We start from the raw sequence: 24,437 nt of genomic DNA, 5'->3' as shown, positions 1-24,437 counted from the left end.
AACCCTCCCTAAGTTTGCAGTGCCATCTCCATAGCTAGATAAATACAATCTATTTTGTAAAACTATTATGATAAAATTAAAAAACGATTACAAATATACATATAAAGTTTTTAAAGAACTATATGCTACTGATAAATACAAGTTACATATCCATTACAATGATATAAAAATCGTATCTTTAAAAAGCTATTATTTAACAAAATATCCATTCCAAACTTCAAAGAAATAGCAAATCTTTTTATTACAGCACCAAATGCAATCCTAGAAATCATATTTTCACAGAATCCTAAGCTGAAGCACAAACATGACCAACTATTCCGGGCAATTAGGAAGTCAAGAGCTCCCTGGTGCTATGAATACAACAACAAATACTGGAAATCATCAGAGTGCACAATGCATCTTTTTGTTCTATTTTTGTTTAGAATTTGTGCATCCTTAGGTTAAGCAGCAGGGTTATCTGGCACAAAAATCTAGGGAAGGGGCACCCGGCTCAGTTGGTAGAGTGCAACTCGATCTTAGGGTTGTGAGTTTGAGCCCTTTGTTGGGTATAGAGATTACTTAAAAATAAAATCTTAAAAAAAAAAAAAAAAAAACACCTATCTAGGGAAGACTTTCTTAAAGGCAAGGCTATAATCTAAATACTCTATAGGAGCCCACATGGCTTCCATATAAACAGCACAGAGTACAAAGCTTTTCCCAACGTTCAATGATCATCTGACACAAGAGGCAACGTGCTGGTGATGAGCACGAACCCTGGAGCCATACTGCCCAGCATCACTTCCATGTGAGTGATGCCGAGCAAGTTCTGCAGTTTCTACTTATCTATAGAATGGGGACAAAAATAGGACCTACCTATTAGGTTGCTGTGAAGATTCAAATGAATTATACTAAACTACTCAGTACTTCGCACATATTAAACAACTGATCTGTATTAGCTTTTATTAGTATTAGGATCAGAGTCCCTTTTCTTTATTTTTAAAGAATTTATTTATTTGACAGAGAGAGGGGACACAACCAGGGAAATAGCAGGGAGAGGGAGAAGCAGGCTCTCCCCTGAGCAGGGAGCCTGATGCAGGGCTCAATCCCAGGACCCTGAGATCACGACCTAAGCTGAAGGCAGATGTTTAACCAAAAGATCCACCCAGGTGCCCCTAGGATCAGAGTCCGAAGAACACACTTGATACAGGGGTGCCTAGGTGGCTTGGTTGGTTACACGTCTGACCCCTGGTTTCAGCTCAGGTCATGATCTCATGGGTGGTGAGACGGAGTCCCATGACAGGCTTTGCGCTCAGCACAGAATCTGCTTGGGATTCTCTCTCCCTCTCCCCCTCCCCCTGCTCATACTATCTCTCTCAAATAAATAAATCTTAAAAAAAAAAAAAAAATACTTGGTACAAAGACAGACTGATATAGCAACCAATTAACATGGTCATTAATAAACTATCAAAACACTGTTTTTATGAAAACTATGCTGGACTCTGGGAATAATGAAATGTTCACTAAAGCAAGATTCTATACATGAGATTTAGAAGCTCCAAGTTGGTTTTTTTTTTTCTTTTTGCTTTGTTTTAATAACCATTAGAATTCCAAAATAAGAATAATAAAAACTATAAAACCTTAAAAAAATGTATTTACTGGGGCACCTGGGTGGCTCAGTGTGTTAAAAGTTTCTGCCTTAAGCTCAGGTCATGATCCCAGGATCCTGGGATCGAGCTCCCTATCTGGCTCTCTGCTCAGCAGAGACCCTGCCTCACCCCACACTGCCTACCTCTCTGCCTACTGTGATCTCTGTCGGTCAAATAAATAAATAAAATTTTAAAAAAATATATAGATATTTACTGTCTGCTGCTACCAGGTTTCCACACTTACCTGGAAGTATGAGACCTCCGAAGCAGCGCCAGCAGAAACCTCTGTGACCACTGATAATGACTTCAAATCACTGGATAAACACAATGCAAGACAAGTACCAACGATCTGTAAGACAATCAAATCCCCTGGTCCATTTAGTATCACTGCTTAGTCTGCACCTGCTTACAATACAGGCAACAGAAACTAATGGAACTCTCCGAAGCAAAACCACACAAGCCTGATGCATCCCACACGTGCAAGAGAGGGAAGATGTATGTCCCCCCAGTCCACACCCCTCATGGACACTCATGGACACACACCCCTCCATAAGGGGAACCAAATCAAGTGCTGGAGAGCCCACAATATTTCTCCCCCCTCAGAAATGGTGCGAATAGGACAGAAAAGCTATGGAGAAGACCAAGACTGAGCAACCAGCACAGATCTGGTGCTGAGTAGAAGAGCGCTTCTCATGATGTTCCTTCACGTTCCAGTCACAAACTGCAGCTCTCGCCCTGACTACAGGCTAGAAAGACACTGAGTCAGAATCAACTGTATCCTGAATCAATCTTTCTGTTAAGAAAAAGTTGACTAATTCCACTAATAGTACCTGAGCTTCACAGATATCATATCACCACTATTTTAACTTAGTAAGAAAATTATCCTTTTTAAAAATGAATAACTCTATTAATTGAAAGTGAGAATAAAAACCCTAGTGTTTTGTTTTTTTTTCCATAAATCAGTTAGCTGTTATATTCTAGGTGGTGTAGTCTAAGAGAAATGATGTGAAAATTTTAAAGGAAAACTTACCCCTGTGACTCGAGCAATTTTGAACATTCCATATGCATAAAGCTCAATAAATCCAGAGCTTCCTCCGAGGACAAGAATATTAAGCCTAATTAAAAGGAATGTAACAAGCTGAGGACAACAGAAAAGACTAAGTTCTTAAACTAAGATATAAATTGTTCTTGCTCTCAAATAATCTGCATGCTAAGGCTCCCCTGCGGGAAAACAAGCCCCAGACAAATTCACAAATACTCAATATTCAATCACACTGGGCTGCTTCCTTTTCTCAGAGGAACATAAATTTGCTGTCGCCTAAAAACATCAGTTTATAGTAAAATAAGGATACAGTATTTTAACAACTACTGTATTTATATACTCTTAATAACACAATCTTTTTTCCAGCTGAGCAAAGCGCCATCAGTGGTATCATGGCTCTGATGCTAAATGCATTAAAAGGGCTTAAAAAATCTGGAATATTTAAATTTAAATTTTAGAAATTCTAGTAACATCTATTTTCCTTTACTTCATATTTAAAAGACTATACAACAAAAACAAGTAAATACTTCACATTTAAAAGACCATACAATAAAAACAAGTAAATAATAGACACTAATGTCTATTATTCAGTGGTGTTTGTCAGCAGGGAAATAATATAACACATAAAGGAACTGCCCTTGAAACTCTGAACCCTGTCTCAAATACCAAACATCAATGTTAAGAAATTAGACTTGTTATTTAAGATATTTGCAAGATTTACCTGACGTCTCCCAAAAGCTTAATAATTTCATCAGAATTTTCTTCACTAAAATATAAAAACAACTGGGTTACCTTTCAACTAACAAAAGATTATTTGACCTGAAAACAAAAAAGACATATCTTACCTAAAAATTTTTGAGGTGTTGCTGTAACTAGAGAAAAACAGAGACTAGTGTAAAAAGCAGTAACAATATATTTTTTAAAACACATGAGAAAATCATCGCAATGTTTAAAGGTAAAGGAAAGAGGTGCCTGGGTGGCTCAGTGGGTTAAGCCTCTGCCTTCGGCTCAGGTCATAATCTCAGGGTCCTGGGATCGAGTCCCCCATGGGGCTCTCTGCTCAGCGGGGAGCCTGCTCCCCCCTCCCGACCTGCTTCTCTGCCTACTTGTGCTCGCTCACTCTGTCAAAGAAATAAACCTTTTTTTAAAAAAATAAATAAAGGTAAAGGAAAGAGAAATCTGCAAGATGGATTCCAATGAAATTAAACTGATACATACTTTTTTGGCAGGGTGGGCAGTTTAGGTAAGAGAAGATTTGATTCATCCTCAGCATTATAAAAGGATGTTAGAACACTGAAAAGAAAAACAAAGAGGCATTACAAAACTACCAAAGATTTTGTCTTTCCATTAAAAAGTACTTTTTAAAAAATTGCCCAGTTTTATACATTATATAATTATCAAGTAAACAGATGCCACACATATTTTATTATTATAAAACAGTCATTGTAACAATCACAGACAACAAAGAGAAAAATAGGAAATTCTTCCTTTATGAGGGGCTTTGTTTCTGGGGGGAAAAAACCCAGCCACTTTACTTAGAGGAAAAATACTAATAAACAATTTTCTCTATGTATTCAGTATGAGATACTAAGAATTTAGAATTTTTCCTTTTTAAGATTTTATTTGAGAGACAGAGAGTAAGTGAGAGAGAGAGAGAGAGAGCACATGAGCAGGAGGTGGTGGAGGCAGGGCAGAGGAAAAGAGGGAAACAGACTCGTCAATGAGCAAGGAGGCCAACATGGGGCTTGATCCCTGGACCCAGGCATCATGACCTGAGCTGAAGGCAGACATTTACCCAACTGGGCCACCCAGGTGTCCCAAGATTTATGATTTTTTAACTCTAAGAACCAACACTAAACATATATGAGTACCATAGATGAATGGATTTTAAAGAACACTGCAGTTATTACCTCATTTAACTGTGGGTTCTGTGGCTTATACGCATTTGGGATTTGACAACCTGACAGGTATCTAAGACGGCACCACACATTCTGAAATAGTCTTGCTTGTTCCTGTTTCTCAATTCTACCTCCAAATAAGGGTGGTAATGAGTGAAAAGGTGAAAAAGTGGCGACTTGGCATGCATTTTTTTCTCACTTAAAACACAAACTAGGTGTCCTGAGAGATCCTAGAATCTCCACATTTTATTTCTAAACTATTGGCAGAAAGTATATTAGGAATACACTTAGCAGGTACCTGGAATGGGAAAGAAATGACATGGTATACTCTGCTCCTCTAAGCATTGATAAATTCACATGGCTACTTGCAACCCTGGATTATTTGATGATACATCAATTATAGATAAATGTTTTATCTATAGTGAATTTCAAACACCAGGTGAGATCCTTAGTATTCTTATTATAGACTCCCCCTTAGTTAATTTGAAATTAACTTAACACTTTATTAGAAAGGAAAAACTACTGGTAAGAAAATTATCACACTTCCTAAAAACAAACAAACAAGAAAACCTTTTATTTTCAGTATTAGCTAAACAAACTCATCCTTTAAGCCATCTTGACTGCAAACCTGGTATATGACTTGAATGCAGACTAAGGCAGTTATTTTCATGAGACCAGCAAGCTATCAGGACCACAGACACAGAAAGAGCTCATTCAGCATCAAAACAAAGTGCTCAGGGGTGCCTGGGTGGCTCTATCTGCCTTCAATTCAGGTCATGATCAGGGTCCTGGGATGGAGTCCCACATCAGTGGGGGGTCTCCTTCTCCATCTCCCTCAGCCCTTCCCCCTACTCGTGCTCACTCACTCTCTTTCTCAAATAAATGAAATCTTAAAATGAACAAAACAAAACCCCCAGAGTGCTTAACTTAGCACTTTCTATACTCTGAGGATATTTACTAAGATGCCAAAAAACCCCAAGCTCCAAAAGAAATTGGCGGCAAAAAGGAACAAAGAACCTCAACTTGTTAATCACTGATTTTAATTTCTATTACTTGAAAGTACAAATCACTACGATAGGACCTCACTCACGTAGAATTAAAAAAAAAAAAATGAACACACAGGAAGGGAGGAAAAGAAAAAAAGGAGAGAAATAAGTAATAAAAAGCTCTAAACAATAGAGAATAAACCGAGGGCTGATGGAGGGAGGCAGACAGGGGATGGGATAAGTGGGTGACAGGCATGAAGGTGGCCACCTGTGATGGGCACTGGGCACTGTATTGAAGTGATGAACCACTGCATTCTACTCCAGAAACCAATATTGCACTGTTAACTACCTAAAATTTAAGTTAAGGAAAAAATAAATAAATAATAAAGTACAAATCACTGACATAACTACTAAAAAAAAACAAAAACAAAAACAAAAACAAAAAACAAACAAAAAAAAAAAAAACAAAGAAAAATCTTAGCTTTTCAGGCATTATTGCTCCAATACAGAAAAAAAAAAAAATTTTTTTTTTTTTTTTCCAGAAGAAAATAAAACCTAACAAAGCATTACAAAATCTTATCTTGATAAACTGAAAATCCAAAGTGAAATGCAATGTGCCCAGGCTCAACACTCAGATCCTCCCAAGGGTCTGTTTTAGTCCCGGCAAGTACACAACTGTCCACTGCGGCCGCTGGAGCTCCTCCTTCTACTCCTCTACCTGCTTTCTGCAGTCACTTCCATCCAATGCATACAAGACACTGGGGCCTCCACAGAGAAGGAGTGCAAGCTTTCGGGTTTCTCTACATCGCACAGAACAATTTTCTTGGTGTCAGCAAGAGCAAACGCCAACACTGAAACAAGAAGAGATGATCAGGACAAACTACCGTAACATTCGAGAAAACAAAATGGCTATTTCACTTCTTGCCCGGTTTTACTATGTTAAATGCATCATAATCACAGAAATTACTTAACCTAAAAATCCTTCCTTCCAATAACATTTTTAAATACAGAAAGATAGCTTTACATGTACTTATGCTGTTACCTAAGCTTATTTTCAAAGGCTTCAAGTCTCGTGAGGGACCTACTACTTCCTAGTGTACTGTACTTAGTGTCTTACACATCTCACACATCAAAGCCTCTGGACTGGAGCCCTGCTTCCCAGCAGAAGACACAGAATAGGTCTCAACAGACAAACAACAATATCCTATCACCAAGAGACGCTGGTCTAGTGAACAAGCCTAAAATGTTAAGAAGCGATTCCATCTGCTTGGTTCTTAGAAGGCTCAGTGTCCCCTTCTGTCTCTAACCCTTAATGGGAAACGAGACTATCAAAAGCTGAGGAGTCTTCCTCCTTTCACTGTGGCTGAATTATCTAGTACAGTTTCTCCACATATGCCACTAATATCTTCCTAACACATCAAATTTAAGAATTTCTAAGTAGGGAGCTACGCATTTCACAGTATATCAAGACACAGTTTTACAAGATGTGAGGCAATCCACATTTCCTCTTCTTCAAACAATATAAAGCAATCTTGAAATAATCATTGCTTAAAAAACCTTATTTCACTGTCCAAAAACACAAGGCATATTTTTTAATGATAAAAACTTCATCTACTTATATACATTTCAACACACACGGACTTTCATGATTTATTTTTGAGATTCTGGTGTTTTGGAATGAATAGTGCAAGATCTCATGATGTTACTTATAAAAGTCCTCTAATTTTACATATACACTACCCCCCCATTTTTTTACTAAAAGAACAAGAGCTGAACAAAATGAATATGGACAGGTAGTTGAGGCTTTCAGCATGTTTTTACCTACTCATTTATATTTACTAGAAAAAAACAGGCAATAAGGAGTACATATCATTTTACAAAAATGATTCAGCTTTTTTTTCTCAAAGCACCAATGATAACAGATGAACTTCAACCTGTATAATTTATAGCATTTTACTGTACTGACTCTATGTGTACAGTAGCTCAAATTATGACTGTCATTGTAAAAACAGGTGGAAGCAAAGTTCAGTCGTCAAAGCTATAAGCTACAAAATAAAGATTAGAGGAGAAAGAGGAAGGGATGGGGTCAGAGCTGATAGTCCTTCAGGTGAGATAAGCATTCATGCTAAAAGAATATTTATGAGCCACACATTTAAGGCTAACATACATTTTGGGAAGAAAAGACCACAATGGTACTGAACGGACTAGTGAATGTAGCTGGAGCTTGGGCCATCATGGAAGGACAAGACAGCATCAAGAGCAAAGCCTAAGTATTTTGCACATTCCATCAGATTTGATTTTAGCTTTGCCAAGAAGTCAAATTTCATTTTAGAGAGCGCTCAGCCAAGGAAACAACACAGCAAAATTAACCTCATCTCTATGAAAACACTTTAAAGCTTCCAAAAAGCAAAGTTTCCAAACTGATATTTAGTAAGTAATAAGAATATAGTAAGAACAATACATTCTCTCTGGAAATAAGCTTTCTTTACAAAAGACTTTTTTGGGGAATAATAATAATAATAACAACGTATTTTCCAAAGATTCCTATCATTACGTTTGCCATCTGGTCTCCATGCCAGACAGGTCACTTCCTTTCCTGTATTTTCATTGGGTGGAAAACTCCAAACTCGATGAAAACTTGCAAGTCGATGAAGTAAAACCTAAGACAAAACAGATACAAAGGCAAAAAATAAAAAACCCATTTCCAAAACTGAAATAAACCTAGATCATCACAATAAAATCTTTAAAAATAATCGCAAGCATAATGCTGTGAATTGTTTAAGACTGATGATTCACAGACCTGTACCCCTGAAACAAAGAACACATTATATGTTAATAAAAATAAATAATCTCAAAGCATAATATTTAGCTATCAGAAGAAATGAGAAGACAACAAGGTCTGAATGAACTGAAGGTATATTCAAAGTGATGGGTGAAACAAGACCTATTTAACCCTGTACTCTATACATTTTCCTATCTTCAATGTCAACAAGAGACATAGTTCTTAGAAAGAAATGAGGTTGTCCAAGAAGATCACAACAGAGAAAGAAACAAGGAACATAAACAGCACAGAAAACTAGCTGTAATAGTCAAATAACACCAAACTTGGAATCAGACACCTTGGGATGGAATTTCAGCTGGCCATAGATCTTGGACAAGTCACTTAGTCATTCTAAATTTCCACTTCCACAAGGGAAAATTCCCAGAGCTCTTTCTTGCCCCCATAGCTCTTTCTGACTCAAAACAAAGGCTGTGCCTACTTCATCCTCTATACAACCATGGAAAATAAGAAATGGTATGTACCCCTGCAGAGCCTCCATACCTTCTCAGGTCCCCACACTCACAGCTTCACCTCTCCTGCCCTTAGCTCACAGCACTCTTCACTCCTGGTACATCAGACCCCACAGGAAGCCAGGAATCCCATGGAATCCTTCATTCCCTAGACACACTGCTCTTTTCTGATCCCGTCTCTGCCATTTCTTATTTCCAAAACCTTTCCTCTGCACCCTCTGAAATTCATGGTCAGGTATCATCATAATGCTCGTATCTTCCTTCTCTTCTCTGAAATCTGCTTCTCACCCTAAGACAACACTTTCCAGAGGATTCTCAGCTGATAGCCATGCTGCGTCCCATGTTCTCCATTCTACTGGGCCAGGAGATAAAGTAAGTTTCCTCCCTGATCCCTGATGCCATTTCTGGATGACTTTTCTTCTCTAAAATCCTCTAATTCTGAATTATATCCAATCACACCATATCACCCACTCCCCCTAATTGCTGTTCCCTAAAGACCCCTAGGCATTCCCCTCATTCCTGGGAGATACAGACTCCTGTCTGGTTCACTCATGCTTTCCAACACTATTCATCACCATTCTTGATGATTTCAAGACCAACAATGTCCTGACTTTTCAGTTCTCAATTCCCTTTCTTCCAATGACCATGTCTTCTACTCACTTCAGCCACTCCAGGGTCACGCCCTGACCTCATCCTTCTAGTTACAAGCAATGCCATAATGTCTCAAACCTCCCACCTTCCATCACTGCCTCTACCCTTTTAGCTCATCCGTACTAATACCCGACTTCACTTCTTCAACCTCACCAAGTCCTACAATCCATGGATTCCACCTATTCACTGTCCCTCACTCACACTCACACTCATACCCCCACTTCCATACTTAATCATATTAGAATCCAAGGATCATTACCATCGCACCTCTGACATGTAACTTTAACTCCCTTGCATCTCTCTGGCTATGTCTCATTTGCAAAACAACAACCCTGGTGAAACCCAACCATGTCTACACTCACCCAGTCAAACAGAACAACAGAGACACAACCGTGCTCACTAGAGTCTCTCAAAGTACAAGACCACTAACCTGGTCAGTATCAGCAATCTCACTAAGTTTCCCTAGTCCGCCTGCCTCGTCAGCTTTCCATACCCCTCCTTTCTCCTCAAACTTCCAGTATTTTCTTCTCCATCCTCATTCCTGGACACCACTTTCTTCTTCACTGAGGAAACAGAAACAAGTGCCTATTACATCTACACAACTAGTCGCACCGATGCCCCATTCTCTCCCTTCCATCCTGCTGCTGCGGCTCTCCTCTCTAGAGCATGAAGAGTTCCAAGGCCCAGTGGCAAAGGAGAGGGACGAGGAGACAGCAGAGAGGGCCTCGAGAAAGGAGACCTCAGTGCCTTGTGAGAAGCTATTAGTAGTCAACACAGCGACTAAGCTTTGCGGATGCTAAGTATTGCTTACCACCTGGTGTCCAAGCCCGTCTGCACACAACACAACTCTCACCTGGCCAGGTAATTCCTAAAAACCTGCCCGAAGGCCAAAGGGGGAAAGATGCAGAGCTGAAGGTTTCCTCACAAAATGGTTGCCAGGTAACCAGGGACTCTCCAGAGAAAGGTAGATGCAGCGGGTATACTTGATGAAGCCTAGTGTGGTATGAACTGGAACCCCTAAGTGACACCACTCATGTACACTCCGTCAGGAACCCAGAGAAGCATCACTCCCTTCCTAAATTTAAAGGTATTTTCAGGAGGAGGTGGTGATCCCCTCCACAGTAGGGAACTTGGACAAGAGATTCTCGATTTTTTAACCTGTTCTCTGTGGCAGCTGCATGTATGCACATTCGCGGCTCAGGTCTGAGAGGAACTCATCTTCCTTCCGCTACGTAACCCTAAGCAAATTCAGGGCAGGATCTGTGGATCTACGATGTCTAGTTGATAAGTGACACATTATGGGATTTTAAAAAGCCCATCTAACAAATGACTAAAGGAGACCGAGGAATGCAGGACTGAGTGACTGTGCTGTGTGAAAACTATTGTTTTTGCCATGAAATAGGGGAAATGGGCACATAAATGATCCTTCCCGTAGATGCTCCCTTCTACTTTCACCTAAGGTTTACAGCTGCTTGGAGAGGAAGGGGGCGGCGTCCACAAAAAGGGAAACTGAGGCTGGGTCAGGCTGCAACGCGCTTGCTGTCGGGTCGGGCTCACTCACCTCGCCCGCCGTGTTGGCCAAAGCGATGAGATCCCGCTTGGGTGACCAGACCAGGAAAATTATCTCCTGCGGCAGCTGCTTCTCTCCCACCACCCGGAAGGACGGGAAACAGGTCGGAAAACGCAACATGGGGGCGGCCCTGCAATGATACCCCAGTCGGAGACACTCAGGGGCCGGAGACCGCCCTGCCCCCGGCCCTCCCCGGAAAACTCGGACCCCGGCGGTACCTGTGAGACCCCTCTCCGCAGCCCACGCAATCCCAGCGGCCTCACCCACCCTCGACCGCCTTCCCGCCGGAGCCTCAGCGCCGCTCCGCCGCCGCGCGCTGCAGGCACTTCCGGCGCCCGGACTTCCTCGCGAGAGGACCTGGAGGCGGGGGCGCGCGGGGCGGGAGCGCGCCTGTGCTCCCGGGGCCGCAGGGCCGCAGGGCCGCCTGCAGATGAGGCGTAGTCCCCACGTGTGTACGCGCGTTTCCTGGCCGGGTCGGTTGTCCCGGAAAGCTGCTAGGGGGTCGCTGGGTGGGCATAGGTTTGGGCGTGAGTCCTCAGAGACTGTGGGGAGGAAAAGGAAGGGAAACATTAAGTCCTTATCGGCTGGAGCCTCCCTTGACAGCCTCTAAACAGGTAGTTAACAGTCCCAGGTGCTCAGTAGAATCACCTGAAGAGATTTATTTTCTAAACCCTAACCCAGGCAGCACCGTAGATCAATGAAAAGAGAACTGATAAGGAATGCGACCCAGTACTAACTCTTCTAGGTGAGTCTGGTTTGCAGCAAAGGTGGGAGGGCCCTGCTCCAAAACCCCTGAGTAGTCAATACCTTGATTATTCCATTAAGCCGCAACAACTCATTGGTGGTAGTAGTCCCAGGCCCGCTTAATAAATGAGGGCTGTGGGCTCCCGCAGGGTTTATCCTACAGCTGTCTGAGATCTACCAGGAAAAAGAATCTGAAAGAATTTGGGCTACACAAAGACACAGGGCATGGGCTCTGCCCTAAAAGGCTTACAGTTCGGCCTACCAACAAGCAAGATACTGCTTTATGCGGACAAATTTAAATGTTAGCAGGTGCAAAAGTTCACACAAGTTATGACCCCGGTTAAGAGAACGTGACCATATCCTGTGATTCTTGAACTTAAAATCTATGGTAGAAAACCATCTACTTTTCACTTATTCAAAGGAGAAAGAAATGGTAGAATCTTCAAGTTTAACAAGCCCCATCTTCTTGCTCTCTATCTGGATCTAGCCCCGGGGAAGTAAGTGTCAGAGGTTGACCCATTCATTCAGCAGCATATATTCGAGGCACTATTTTGTGGAACTGTTCTTACCTGATGCCTACCCTGCTTCCCTCTCTAGAGATAGGCTTTTCCCTTTGCCTTTGCTGCAAACAATTTAGCATGACCCCCAAATTCTTCCAGAGGCATCATTTCTAAGGTGAGAATGCACTTGCCCTTGTTATTCATGAAATGCATTTTCAGGCATTATTTAATGTTCTGGGGTGGCAGTAATGGATAATCTGGATGCTGGGGCCGGGGGAGGCAATATTCATCCACCTAACATTCTTACGGAAATGGAATGCCCATTTCCTCATATAACACAGGAGGACTGTTAATAGGTACTACCTAGGGATGCTTAGGTGGCTTGTTAAGCAGCTGCCTTCGGCTCAAGTCATGATCCCAGGATCCTGGGATCAAGTCCCGCATCGGGCTCCAGGCTCAGTGGGGAGCCTGCTTCTCCCTCCCTCTCTGTACCTTTGCCTTTGCTCCTGCTCTCTCTGTCTCAATAAAATCTTTAAAAAAAAAAAAAAAAAGGTGCTACCAAACAGGAGAGTAGTGCATTCACAGGGGAGAATTACCCAGGAAACAGCATAGCAGTGGAGTTACACGTGTGGCCAGGGTGTGGCCAGGAAAGAGCAAATGATTTTTTTGTGGCCATAGTGCCTTATGCATATTGGTGGGACTGGGGGACACTGTAAATTGTCCAAAGTAGCCATAGGACAAAGTAGCCACTAACACAGTGTTTCCAGCCTCTTCTTTTTCCCACTGACCCAGAGATTTTGGACCTTACTTTTCTTTGCCTTGCCCATTCTCTATGGAAAACATTGCTCTGGCAAATTGGTTTACCTGCACTTCTGTGGCACAGAATCAAGAGGAAAAGGGAAGAACCCCCAGGTGCTTTTTAAGGAGGCAAGGATAGGAGACAGAAATGTATAGGGGTGGGAGCATCAGGGTTTGAGGGGAAAAGAGAATACTCTTAAGAATTCCCATGCTCTGTATATCCTCTTCCTAGTGCTTGGGGGGAGGGCGGAATTCAACAACTAGCTTTCGTGAAATAACATTTTGGTAGCTAGGCTGTTTATTTAATCACTGCACCCCTTGGGCTAGCTCATGCCGAAGGCATCCTTCCATGTGTTACAATGGTATAAGGCTGGATTTTGAAGGGCAAGGCTGCTGTCAACAGATTTATTGCGGGGAGCAGGGCGGGGGGAGTTGTATCATTGGTTGCATCACACTGGTTCATTGATTATTCAGGACCTTAACTCATGTGACGGGGTGATGACTGGAGGAGTAAAGATGGGCAGGAAGACTAGTTAGGTGGGGATGGGGGAGGCACAATTCCAGACATTTCTGAAGAATACAAAGAACTGATTATTGATTAGATTGAGGGAATGAAAGCAAGGGACTAGTCAAGACTGGGATATTTGGGTATGCAGACTCAGGGGACAGAGAAATGGTTATTGCTGGTTTAGGGCAGAGGTAATGAAGGAAGTGTGAAGGGGAAGGGAGGGAAAGCAGACCAGAGGAAAGGAGCTGAGTGAAGACTATGTTCAGGTGGAGGTATGGTGTGTGAACCTACGATGACCAACAGGAACCTGGAATGGCAGGTTTGAAGGGGAAAAGTCAGGGCCTGAGCAAAGATGTGGGAAACACTGTACACAAGAATGGAAGATAGAACTATGCGGGATGTGACTAATCTAGGCCATGTGAAAGGCTGTTATTTTGAGAGGTCTATTTCCAAGTCCTAAAATGGGTGAAACATACAAAATAAGAAATTGACCGAATTTGCTGGCAAGAGATAAATGTAGAAGATTGGTGTTAGAATCCTTTGTCCTACCATGGTTGCATTTATTAGGTAACAAAAAAATCCCAACTTAAAGTGGCAGAAGTAGTAACTGGAATGTACTGGCTCATGTAAATTACAAGTCCAAAAATAGGCTCAAGTTCAGGTCAGGCTAGATCCAGCAACCTGTCATCAACCCTGACCAAGCTCAGGGTGTACATCATCCTAAGTCTAGCTCCCCATGTGGTTACTGGAAAGCTACCAACAGCAACTGATCTACATGCACCTGCATCCAGAACAAACACCTCTTCACCCATCACAAAACTGAAGTCTGAGTTTTCCTGTAATTAGACCAACCCCTATCATGAACCTACCCAAAATCAGAAGGGTATGGAATTATGCCCAATAAAAAGTCCTCCCAAAGAGCTGGAGAGGATATCAGTCATCTCTCTCCCAAACCCCACAATAGGCACACAATGGAGAGAATGGGAAAGATCCTGCTGACACAACCAATCAACACTGTTCAGTATGACAATCAATCACAACTACCCGAGTTTTAAGTACAAAAGCATTTGGGAGATTGTCCATCCCAGCAGAGAGTCTAAATCCAGGGTGTTTTGTCTCTGTGAAAGAAATTCAGAGACCAACTCATGCGATTCCAATCTGAAGAAAGAGGTTCTAATAAGAGCTGCAGACCCAGTATTCATGTCTAGAAATTTATCCTAAGGAAACAAAAGATTTGGTCATAAGAATGTTTAGCATAGGGTTGTTTACAAGAGGGAAAAAATGCAAACAAATGAGATGTCCAAACATCAGATATTGATTTAAAAAATATACCCATACTTAAGAGTATTATTGTTGTTGTAAATATAAACTGATGTTCAGATGTTTATGAAAAAGATGATTATAAAACAGTATGTACTCCCAATTGCATTTCTGTGGGGGAAATTTTAGAGTGTCTGTTTATATGGCTATTTATACAAAAATCTACCTTTGAAGAACACACACAGAAGTTCTGACTGTGGTTCTCTCCGGGTGGAAAGACTGGAGAAACTTTTCATTTTCTTTGATTTACCTGGCTCATGCATTAATTGTTAAGCTAATAGGCAAGCCCTTTTTCTCTTTTTGTCCTCATTAGGCATATATAACATTCAGTCTGATTTTTCTGGTTTCTCCTACTCCTCACCCCTATATTCACAGGCGAAGAAACTGGCCCATCTCCTCGGGCTCCATTTCTCAGAACAGCAGTTGTCACGCTTCTCATCTGCAGTGGTACTAAGCAACTAAACAGTGTGAGAATCTTGTGACTGTCCAGCTAATGGGATTAAACTCACCTCTCAGAGCTCTGAGATCTGCTTGCTCACTGTGGGAGCTTTCTTCCCTCAGTCTTGCTGAGTTAACATTTATATTAAATCGCTTGAAATCAAATTGTCGAGATCTTATCAGCACTTGATTGCAATGACCTTCTTGGCTGACCCTTGACTAATGTACCCCTGTCCTAATGTTCCAATTAAAATCGCATCAAATAAGTGAAATTGGATTTTCCTTTGCAGTCTGTGCAAGCCTTCCTTACCAAGGCAGCTCTAAGCATATTAGCTTCTTCCCCATGTAGCCCAGTTAGGGTGCTGAGACCTCATGCAGTATATGACATGGCATTTCCATTCACTCAGTACTGACTTACGAGCAGCTACCACTTGGTGGGTGAGGAAACGTGTCAGCCTGGCCACCCACTTTCTGGGGCTGGAGGGGGGGGATTAGTGAAGTCACATGGGCAGCAGCTGGTTGCCTCAGACATCACAGTGTGCAGGGCACAGCTCTAGGAGCTAGGGAACACACACCACAATGTCCATAGGCCCCTGCCACCAATGAGCTTCTAATCTATACAGGAGAAATAAGCACAAAAAACTTGATCTAATACAGGGCATACATTAAGTACCTTAAAAGAATTAGAAATGAAAAGACACACAAACACATTTTTATTTCACTGGCAAGACATGTAGTAGAGACCCCAACAATGACATTGTGAAGGAGGAAGCATCACACCAGAACCTTCTGTGGGCTGTGATTTTCTTTTAAAAAATTAGTCAAACTTCTCCTAGATGCCTAGTATTTTGTAAATGACTTTGAAGGGGCCAGATATCAACCTAAGTGTTTTTCTTAAAATAACCTTGGAAGCTGAATTATTCTAAGCTTCAAGGCTGTCAGTCTTGCTCACACAGCACATCCCAACCTTAAGTACACATCTAAACCCTGAGTATCAAGATGGTCTTCCTCCTGACTCTAAATAACCCCCAATATTGTTTAAGCCTGATCTTTTTTCAGTCCTTATAGGAAAGAGAAAAGACCAAGGGGAGCCTGGGTGGCTCAGTCGGTTGGCCATCCGGCTCTTGATCTCAGCTCAGTTCTTGATCTAGGGGTCATGAGTTCAAGCCCCACATACTTAACAAAAATAAATGAATAAAAATTAAAAATAAATACAAGAAAAAGACCAAGTCCTCTCCATATCTTAGGCATGCCTACTATTAAGAACTGAATCCCATCCTCTAAATCCAGATGCTGAAGCCCTAGCCCCCAGTACTTCAGAATGGGGCTATATTTGGAGATGGGCCTTTAAAATGGAAATTAAGGTAAAATGAGGCTATGAGAGTGGGCCCTAATCCAACCTGACTAGTATGCTTATAAGCAGAAGGAATTTGGTCACAAAGAGATAGCAGAGATACCAGGGAATCATACACACAGAAGAAATACCACAGGAGGAGCGAGAAGGTAGGCTAAGGAGAGAGGCAGAAAACCCAAACTTGTCAACACCTTGATCTTGGACTTCCAGTCTCCGGGACTGTGAGAAAATAAGTTATTGCTATTTAAGCCACCAGTCCCTGGTATTTTGTTATGGCAGCCCTAACAAACTAATGCACCCACTATGTGAAAACATCTACAAAATTTCGTGCTTTCATCAAATTTTTATTGAGCACCTACAATGCATGAGAGATATAAGATGGTATAAAATGGGTACTGATATTAAGAAACTAAAATCTTTTGGGGTAAATAGAATCTACAAATTTAATCACAGAATAATACATTAGAAGTGCCTCAAATGGGTTGCAGAACACCCAGGCTTCAGTGAGGAAGGTACCAGCTGGTGGCAGGGACCCAGGCAAGACTTCCTAAAGCGAGTGAGACTTGAAATAGTCCAAACAGAAAGAAGAGGATGAGATGAAAACAGTGGGGCATACTGAAGAAATAAATTAGTCTAAATATCAAACTAAATACAAGAAAAGCCTGAAATCTGATCATTCAGGGCCTACAAAGTAACTCTGGATTTCCTTAAATTTTGTAATATAAGCAAGAACTACAGTGAAATTTAACTGTAATAATTTAAGAAAAAACATCCTTTTAAAAAGCTTAGAAAGTTTTATGTGTCAAATTTAGGGATTTTCCTCTATGGCTGTTTTGAGTAGGTATCTTAATATGTTCAGATATGCGGATTCCTAATTAGAACAAATGACCTCATCTCCCATCACACTTTACCTTCCAGAGACATTTTTACATCCTATTAGTTTATTCCCTGAGAAAAGAAAGTCCTTAAAATTAGTATTAATTAAAGAACACAATCACCAAATTTTTTTTTTTTTTTTTTTTTAAAGATTTATTGGTAGCAGGGTTTGGAGGGGGTAAGGAAGAAGGAGAGAATCTCAAGTGGACTCCCCGCTAAGTGTGGAACCCGACACAGGGTTCAATCTCACAACCCTGACATCATGTCCTGAGCAAAAATAAGAGTTGTATACTTAACCAACTGAGCCCCCAGAATCATCAAATTTCTTATTTTTAACTTCCTAAGCAGTTAAAGTTTTAAAGTACATAATTTCTGATTGTAAGTAATACCCTATTTCCTCAATTCTAAGGTGTACTTTTTTTTTTTTAACATTTCAGTATCTCCAAAATAAGATACATCTAAAATTTAATATACACAATTAATGAGCTATGGGGTTTCTCCCCCAGAAAAGCCACAATCACATCAATAGTGCATTTTACAATTGATGGTACCTTAAAACTAAGGAAATGGGGTCAGGATAATAACCCATTTATCAGCAGGACCTAGTTCTTCAGGAATCACGGTCCCCTCAGATGTCTTGAATTTCAGGGGAGATTTTGAGACTTTACCATGGTTTGGAGGACACCATGAAGGTCAAGTAAAGTCCAGGCCTATGGCTGAATCAGGGGATGGGGGGAACACTCACAATGATTCTGCAAAAGGTTCATATCTCACCCAGTCACCTCTGAATCCACCCCTCTGATCACCATAGCAACCCACATGGAAAGGGGGTGAGGGAAGAGTTTTATGATGCTTGCTAAATCCAGGGGGCTTAGCTCATCTTTTGATGTCACTGAATATACATACACCCCAATCCATGGATCAGGGCCATGCTTGTGCTTCCACATCAGGCATCAAACAGTCCTAACTTAAAGACCAGATGGATTTTCCAGGCCAGATGGGGAGCAGCTCTTGTACCTTCACTCAAGCACTCTAGCTAAGCCCAAGTAAGCATGCCTCCAAACCTGCTCTAAAGCAGCTGTTTGGGAAGAAAAGTCATTATGCAAATGCAAGCAGTTCAAAAGTATGCAGTCTTATGAAGATCATGTCAGGTACGTAGCAGAGACACGGGGAGACTGTTTGTTCTCAGAGTTCAAGCCTGGTTCCTTCACCGCTATGATCCTGGACCACCAGATGATTACCACTAGGGCTCCAGCCATCTGCACTTGGTAACATTTCTCACCAACAGAACTGAGAGCCAGGCACTTGTGCCCCATTTAACGTCATCACGAAAACAAGCCTGTGGTATAACTACTGTTATATAATCAAGTAATTATATAATAATAAGAAATGGGCTGCAAGTGAACGACCTGGCCAATGACTTACAGTCAAGAAGCGTTTGTCAGAATAGGGATGAGAGGTTTTAATCCCCAAACTCTCCTGCCTTCTATTACTTTTACAAAGAAATAACCTTACTGCTTAAGTTAAAAGACACTGAGATGACAGAGCAAGTCATAATTCTAGATGTCTCATTTATCCTACAACATTTAAATGGTTCTATTATATCAAAGGACACTACAAAAAGTACTTGAGAGACAAATATTTAATAATAAAATCATAATTATAATCTTTATATCTTTAGTTTTGTCAAAATTATTCCCATCATTTTGTCTAAAAATAATTGTTCATTGTACTTTACTTCGCAAGTGGGGTTTAAGTCATCATACAATGTTTTGATATTTAACGTAAAAGATTTCTAGACCTAATTTAACACACTTGCGTTCAATGTAAACAAGAGCTCAAGTTTTCACTTTCATTTTTCTTCTGACACTTTCTGCAAAAGAACGCTGCATGCCCGTTTTTTCAAAAGAGGCCAAAATCATATGATTCAGAGAGAATTAAAAGAGAGGAAAAAAAAAGGCATACAGAGAGATCTGGTCGACCAGCTCAGGATGGAACACCTCCTCCAGGTCTCCAGAGGGGCTGCACAGGGGTCCATAAACCAGCAAATACCACCTGCCCATTATCTGCCTTAGAAAGGTGCATACCTTTGAAAGCGAAAGAATTTAAGTCCAGTGTGGCACTTTCAGAAAATGGCATCAAAGGTTGGACTATAAATCTTTCTTATTCTCAAGTCACTGGACATTTAAGAGCAAAGATATTGATGGGCTCTTTCTCTCCTGCTCTTCTTCCTTGTAACAGATGTATGATTCATGGATTGTCCTTTAGTGGTCCCCATTTTCATCTTATTACTTTTTCTTTGCTTCTGCTTTCTGACAGCTCTGAAAAACAAGGTGCTAAATTATTTTGTAGAATAAGCATAGTGAATTATGTAATTATGTTGGAATTTAATTAACCAGCTGACCAAATAAGAAAACAGAAGGAAACGAATTTACTGTATCATAGGCATAAATCCTCAGGATCCTAACCATAATAACAAGGAGACAGTCAGAGGCCTGACTAAGCAAAACGCTTGAGTAAAGAAATTTCTTTGAAAGACGGTTACTACAGATTTATTTGCGACAAACCCAGCACAGAGTAAAGAGTCAAGGCAGGAAAAGCCCCTGCTGTGCTGAACTGCACGGTAGCCTCTAGCCAGCGTGCGGCAACCAGGAAACCTAGGACGTGGTGAGAGCAAGTTAAAAGTGTCTAAATGTAAAATGCACACTGGATATTGAAGAAAGAATGCAAAATATCTTGTCAATAGTTTTTATGTTGATTGTATGTTCAAATAACATTTGGGATACATATTATTTAAATTTTAAAAATCATAAAGCCAATAAGTTAGGAGGATTTATTTATTTATTTATTTTGGGGGCTACAGTTTTGGTTTTGGTACATCCGTCCTGCTCAGCTCAGCACTTCAATCTCCAAATCCTTGAATGACGTTTTTCAGAAAAAGGACCAACACATCTGCCAGTTAGCAGAGGCAGAGAAATGAAATAGCACAATGGAAAAAAGGACAATGCTTACAGATGCCCATCTTATAAGTCCTACAGCTAATTCTCCTTTCCTCAGTGGGTCTAAAAGTCTTAACAAGTGCCATACAGGATGCCCACACTTTGTGGTCTTTGTCTTCCTGAAAGACTAGCTTCACATCGAACAAGTTGGAACTCAGGCTCTGAGGACACTAAACCATACCAGAACAAAACAGATCCTTAGTTTCTGGTGCTCTCTGCACTGAGTTACAGACTACCTATAGCTGAGAAAGATTACTGGTCTGTTCATTCACTTTCTCCAAGCTAGCAGAATCATGCCATTCATAGTATAGTGAACTGAGGAAAGGCTGGGGCTGCCAGCTCCTGCAAACCTGGGAAATCCCCTCAGGTACCCAGCCATATCAATCATTAGATTCCCTTCTCCTAAACTAGAAGTCCTGGGGAAAAGCATACTCTTGATCTTCCCAGGACCCAAATCTGCAATTCACAAATAGAATATAATCACTCTGTGGAGCAAACTCTGGCCTCACTTTTGGTTCACACAACATACATATTAAGTGCTGGAAATACAAAAATGAGTGGGTATCATCTTTGACGCTAAGGATCTGGGAGACTGAGACAAGCTAGATGTCGCCTTTCATTATCCTTCCCCCAACTCTTTTTTTGGGGAAGAAACTGAGGCTATGAAATCCTCCATTGAGGAAGTGGCAGAACCAGCTTGATTCTAGAACCTGTGCTCTTAATTACATTGTACTATATACTCTGCTATAAATTATTCAGATATATAATGTGCTAAGCATATCGTAATCACTAAACAAATATTAGCTATTATTAGTAGTACCACATGACTATTCTTCAGAATTTTGCTTGACAACTCTCCATTTTTCCATATTTAGATTTTGGATCATAGACTGGAATAACCTATCGGTTCATAAATAAAACAAATACCACAGCCATCTTTATACTTTTCTGTGTATGTTACATAAGTCTCTTTTCCCTCCAGGCATTATTTTAAGAAGCCTAATGTCCTGATAAGTGATGATTTAGCAAATTTAATGAAGCATAATTTCTTGACAGCTTAGTCAGTGAAGCTGTGTGTACCTGTATACAAAATTTACAGACATTTTCTTTGGCTTTTCCACTTATAAGAAGAACTAAACATGAACCAGACCTCACTAGAGGACACAGTAAACAAAAGCAGAAGAAAAATATTCATTTTAATATGAATGAACAAACTTTCCAGAGATGAAGTCTTTCAACGCAGTATAAATTGAACTGCTTGAGTATAAATCAATTCATTGTTTTGTTTTGCCTTAAAATTGAATTGACCTAGTGTTTGTCCTCTAAATTAAAGGTATTTATGTAATGATAAAAACGATTAACCACAAGAGGGAGCCAGCACCATTCCAGTTCAGAAGCAAAGGCAAATTAAACTTAAGAAAAACAAGTTACTATAAGACAGCTATGAGATATCTTTTATGCCATATATGCTAAAAAGATGATTAGAATTATTTTTTACTATTGTAAAGAAAAAAAAAACCATTTTGCCTTGTCAATTTCATTAGGAAAATTTTTTGAAAGCAATACCTGAAGATAACTCTTCATAGGAGTTTAGGAGTCTTTTCTGAGAGAAAAAAGTAATACTATTTAAGACATATCAGGTACACCACATCCTAATGGATTTGCTCCTTGAATTAAACTTGATAAAATCTAATACTGAAAGATACTAAATGGTTTCCTTCGATGGAAACAGTACAATACCACCAAGCCAACTAGCCCAGGCTACGGAGAACCAACAAAGAGCCTACAATACATTACCAAAATGCAAATGCAGTTCCCCTGTATCATAAAATCACAGACTCAGAGTAAAATCACGGACTCAAAAGACTCAAAATCACAGACTCAAAGCAAACAATAACTTGATTTGCAACCAGATTTACCCTGTACATGGTACAACAATCCCAGACCAATAGTTTATTAGGGGATCTCTATTCTTTTTTTTTTTTTTTTAAAGATTTTATTTATTTATTTGACAGAGAGAGATCACAAGCAGGCAGAGAGGCAGGCAGAGAGACAGGAGGAAGCAGGCTCCCTGCTGAGCAGAGAGCCCGATGCGGGACTCGATCCCAGGACTCCGAGATCATGACCTGAGCCGAAGGCAGCGGCTTAACCCACTGAGCCACCCAGGCGCCCCGGGGGTCTCTATTCTTAAAGGTTTCTAAGAAAAAATCTTTTAGAATATTCTTCAATAAATTTCTTAATTTAGAAACTTCCATTTCTACTCTGGATTACTTAGTAGAAGTAACTGTTTAGAATAAATTTGGTGAAAAGTAATGGAAAAATAAAACAGTAGGCAGAATTCAAATGGCTGGGCCTTAATGGGAAAAACTAATTGCCACTGACCAAAAAAATGAACAACTGGAAAAGAATTCTAATATAACCATAAATAGTTACAATAACATCAGATAATTCAAATACGAAGAATTTTTTTTTTAATCACAAGTCATAAGATGGCTCAGAAATTTTATGCTGATCGCAATTCTCACATAATGTTAATTTATCTATCTGGTTTTCGTAACAACAAAACAAGAAGACTCAGTAACTATCATCCCTTTTAGTTTTTTTTAAGTGTAATCATTCAACTGCGCCCAGTTGAAATAGCAATGGTTTTTTAAAATATGCTGTTGTCACTGGTCTAACTTCGCTCTGAGTGATAACCAACACCAAATACTGGTGGAGAAAGTGAAAATAAGCATAGGAAAAAAAATGGTAAAAATTAAAATTTTACATACTAAAATAGTTAATGTTTTTTTGAAGTCTGATATAATTTAAAGAGATAAATTCATTTTCCGAGGTGTTCACTGTGGGATTACATACTATATTCCACCTGAAATGCCTTCTCCAGACTCACCTGCTGTCATATGTCTGTATCTGATCTGTCCTGACTTAAATATCATGTCCGTCAATAAAGGCTGGACTCTCTCCCCACAAATTATAATTTCATATGAACCACAGGAGATAAAAAGTTAACCAGTTTCTACCTTATACTTTGGTGATTTTCATGTCTTACCTGTAAAATGTTAAACTCTTTCACTTATCTTTGTGCCCTCCCTCCTCCCATCTATGCAAACAATAAGTAACAGTAAAAACAGGAAATAATTCAGCACTTCTGAATCCTCTATTGCATACTTTTGTGGAGGACTGCTTTACACAAATCACACAAAGAAAATTTTTTTTTTGGCAATAAAAGAATTCAACTTACTTGTTCACTTTCTTAGATGTAGCGATCTTAGGACAAGTACTGCGTTTGTGGTCTAATTCACCACAAATAAAGCAGCCATCTTTAGGGGCCCCACAAGAATGATCTGGAAGAGCACAGTGACTACAAATGCTACAGTGGATCCAGGCTATAAAATAAAAATTGAGTTTTAGAAGAAGTTCATTCAATTTTTCATTTGATCAACTTTTACAACGGGGAAACATGAACAGTGTTTACTTCAAACATCGTGACCGATCTGTGTAACTGGTTATAATTTGGTTAAAGACGCCAAGGTTAAGAGATCAGAATCCCACATAAAGCAACTAACTTCTTTCTGATACATGGCAGCCAGTGCAGCCCTTCTTCAATGAGTCATGAGCAGCAGGCCACTGACACAATGGGGGCTGGCTGAGTGACACAAAGCCTTATTAAAATGAGCCAAACCAAATGCCACACTGAAGCAGGTTACAAAGTCATGTCTCCCCAGGAAGGAGAGAGTGTGTATTTTGGCAACTGCAAAAATTAAAAAGCAAGTAAATCCACGTAGGCCTCTATATTAATTTTTTTTCTCTTATAAATACAATTAAGTAAAAATCCCA

General features: G+C 40.3%; 2 protein-coding genes across 10 annotated transcripts in view; both read right to left on the bottom strand.

The window, feature by feature from the left end:
• ANAPC4 (anaphase promoting complex subunit 4) overlaps nucleotides 1-19,798 on the bottom strand; it is a 45,587-nt gene extending 25,789 nt beyond the window's left edge. The window contains exons 1-9 of one of the 3 annotated variants that reach the window (XM_047719035.1): nucleotides 19,689-19,798; nucleotides 11,055-11,193; nucleotides 8,106-8,211; nucleotides 6,270-6,402; nucleotides 3,886-3,960; nucleotides 3,513-3,539; nucleotides 3,389-3,433; nucleotides 2,656-2,740; nucleotides 1,870-1,974 (exon numbers count right to left, since the gene is read on the bottom strand). In XM_047719035.1, coding sequence (XP_047574991.1) covers nucleotides 1,870-1,974; nucleotides 2,656-2,740; nucleotides 3,389-3,433; nucleotides 3,513-3,539; nucleotides 3,886-3,960; nucleotides 6,270-6,402; nucleotides 8,106-8,211; nucleotides 11,055-11,183 — 705 coding nt within the window. In that variant the 5' untranslated portion in view covers nucleotides 11,184-11,193; nucleotides 19,689-19,798. Of the gene's footprint in view, nucleotides 1-1,869; nucleotides 1,975-2,655; nucleotides 2,741-3,388; nucleotides 3,434-3,512; nucleotides 3,540-3,885; nucleotides 3,961-6,269; nucleotides 6,403-8,105; nucleotides 8,212-11,054; nucleotides 11,194-11,281; nucleotides 11,533-19,688 lie in introns of those variants that run through there. The other 2 variants (XM_047719036.1, XM_047719034.1) reach the window with 2 other exon arrangements.
• The window catches only part of ZCCHC4 (zinc finger CCHC-type containing 4), a 45,729-nt gene continuing 39,276 nt past the window's right edge, over nucleotides 17,985-24,437 (bottom strand). For 4 of the 7 annotated variants that reach the window (XM_047719037.1, XM_047719039.1, XM_047719040.1 and 1 more), the window contains 2 exons: nucleotides 23,842-23,986; nucleotides 17,985-19,922 (listed from right to left, as the gene is read on the bottom strand). In XM_047719037.1, coding sequence (XP_047574993.1) covers nucleotides 19,787-19,922; nucleotides 23,842-23,986 — 281 coding nt within the window. In that variant the 3' untranslated portion in view covers nucleotides 17,985-19,786. Of the gene's footprint in view, nucleotides 19,938-23,841; nucleotides 23,987-24,437 lie in introns of all 7 variants that reach the window. The other 3 variants (XM_047719038.1, XM_047719041.1, XM_047719042.1) reach the window with 1 other exon arrangement.

The sequence above is a fragment of the Lutra lutra genome, chromosome 2 (assembly GCF_902655055.1).
Source record: "Lutra lutra chromosome 2, mLutLut1.2, whole genome shotgun sequence".
Taxonomy (NCBI): Eukaryota; Metazoa; Chordata; class Mammalia; order Carnivora; family Mustelidae; genus Lutra; species Lutra lutra.
The sequence above is the reverse complement of the archived record's forward strand: the minus strand, read 5'-3'. Positions and strand labels throughout refer to the sequence as shown.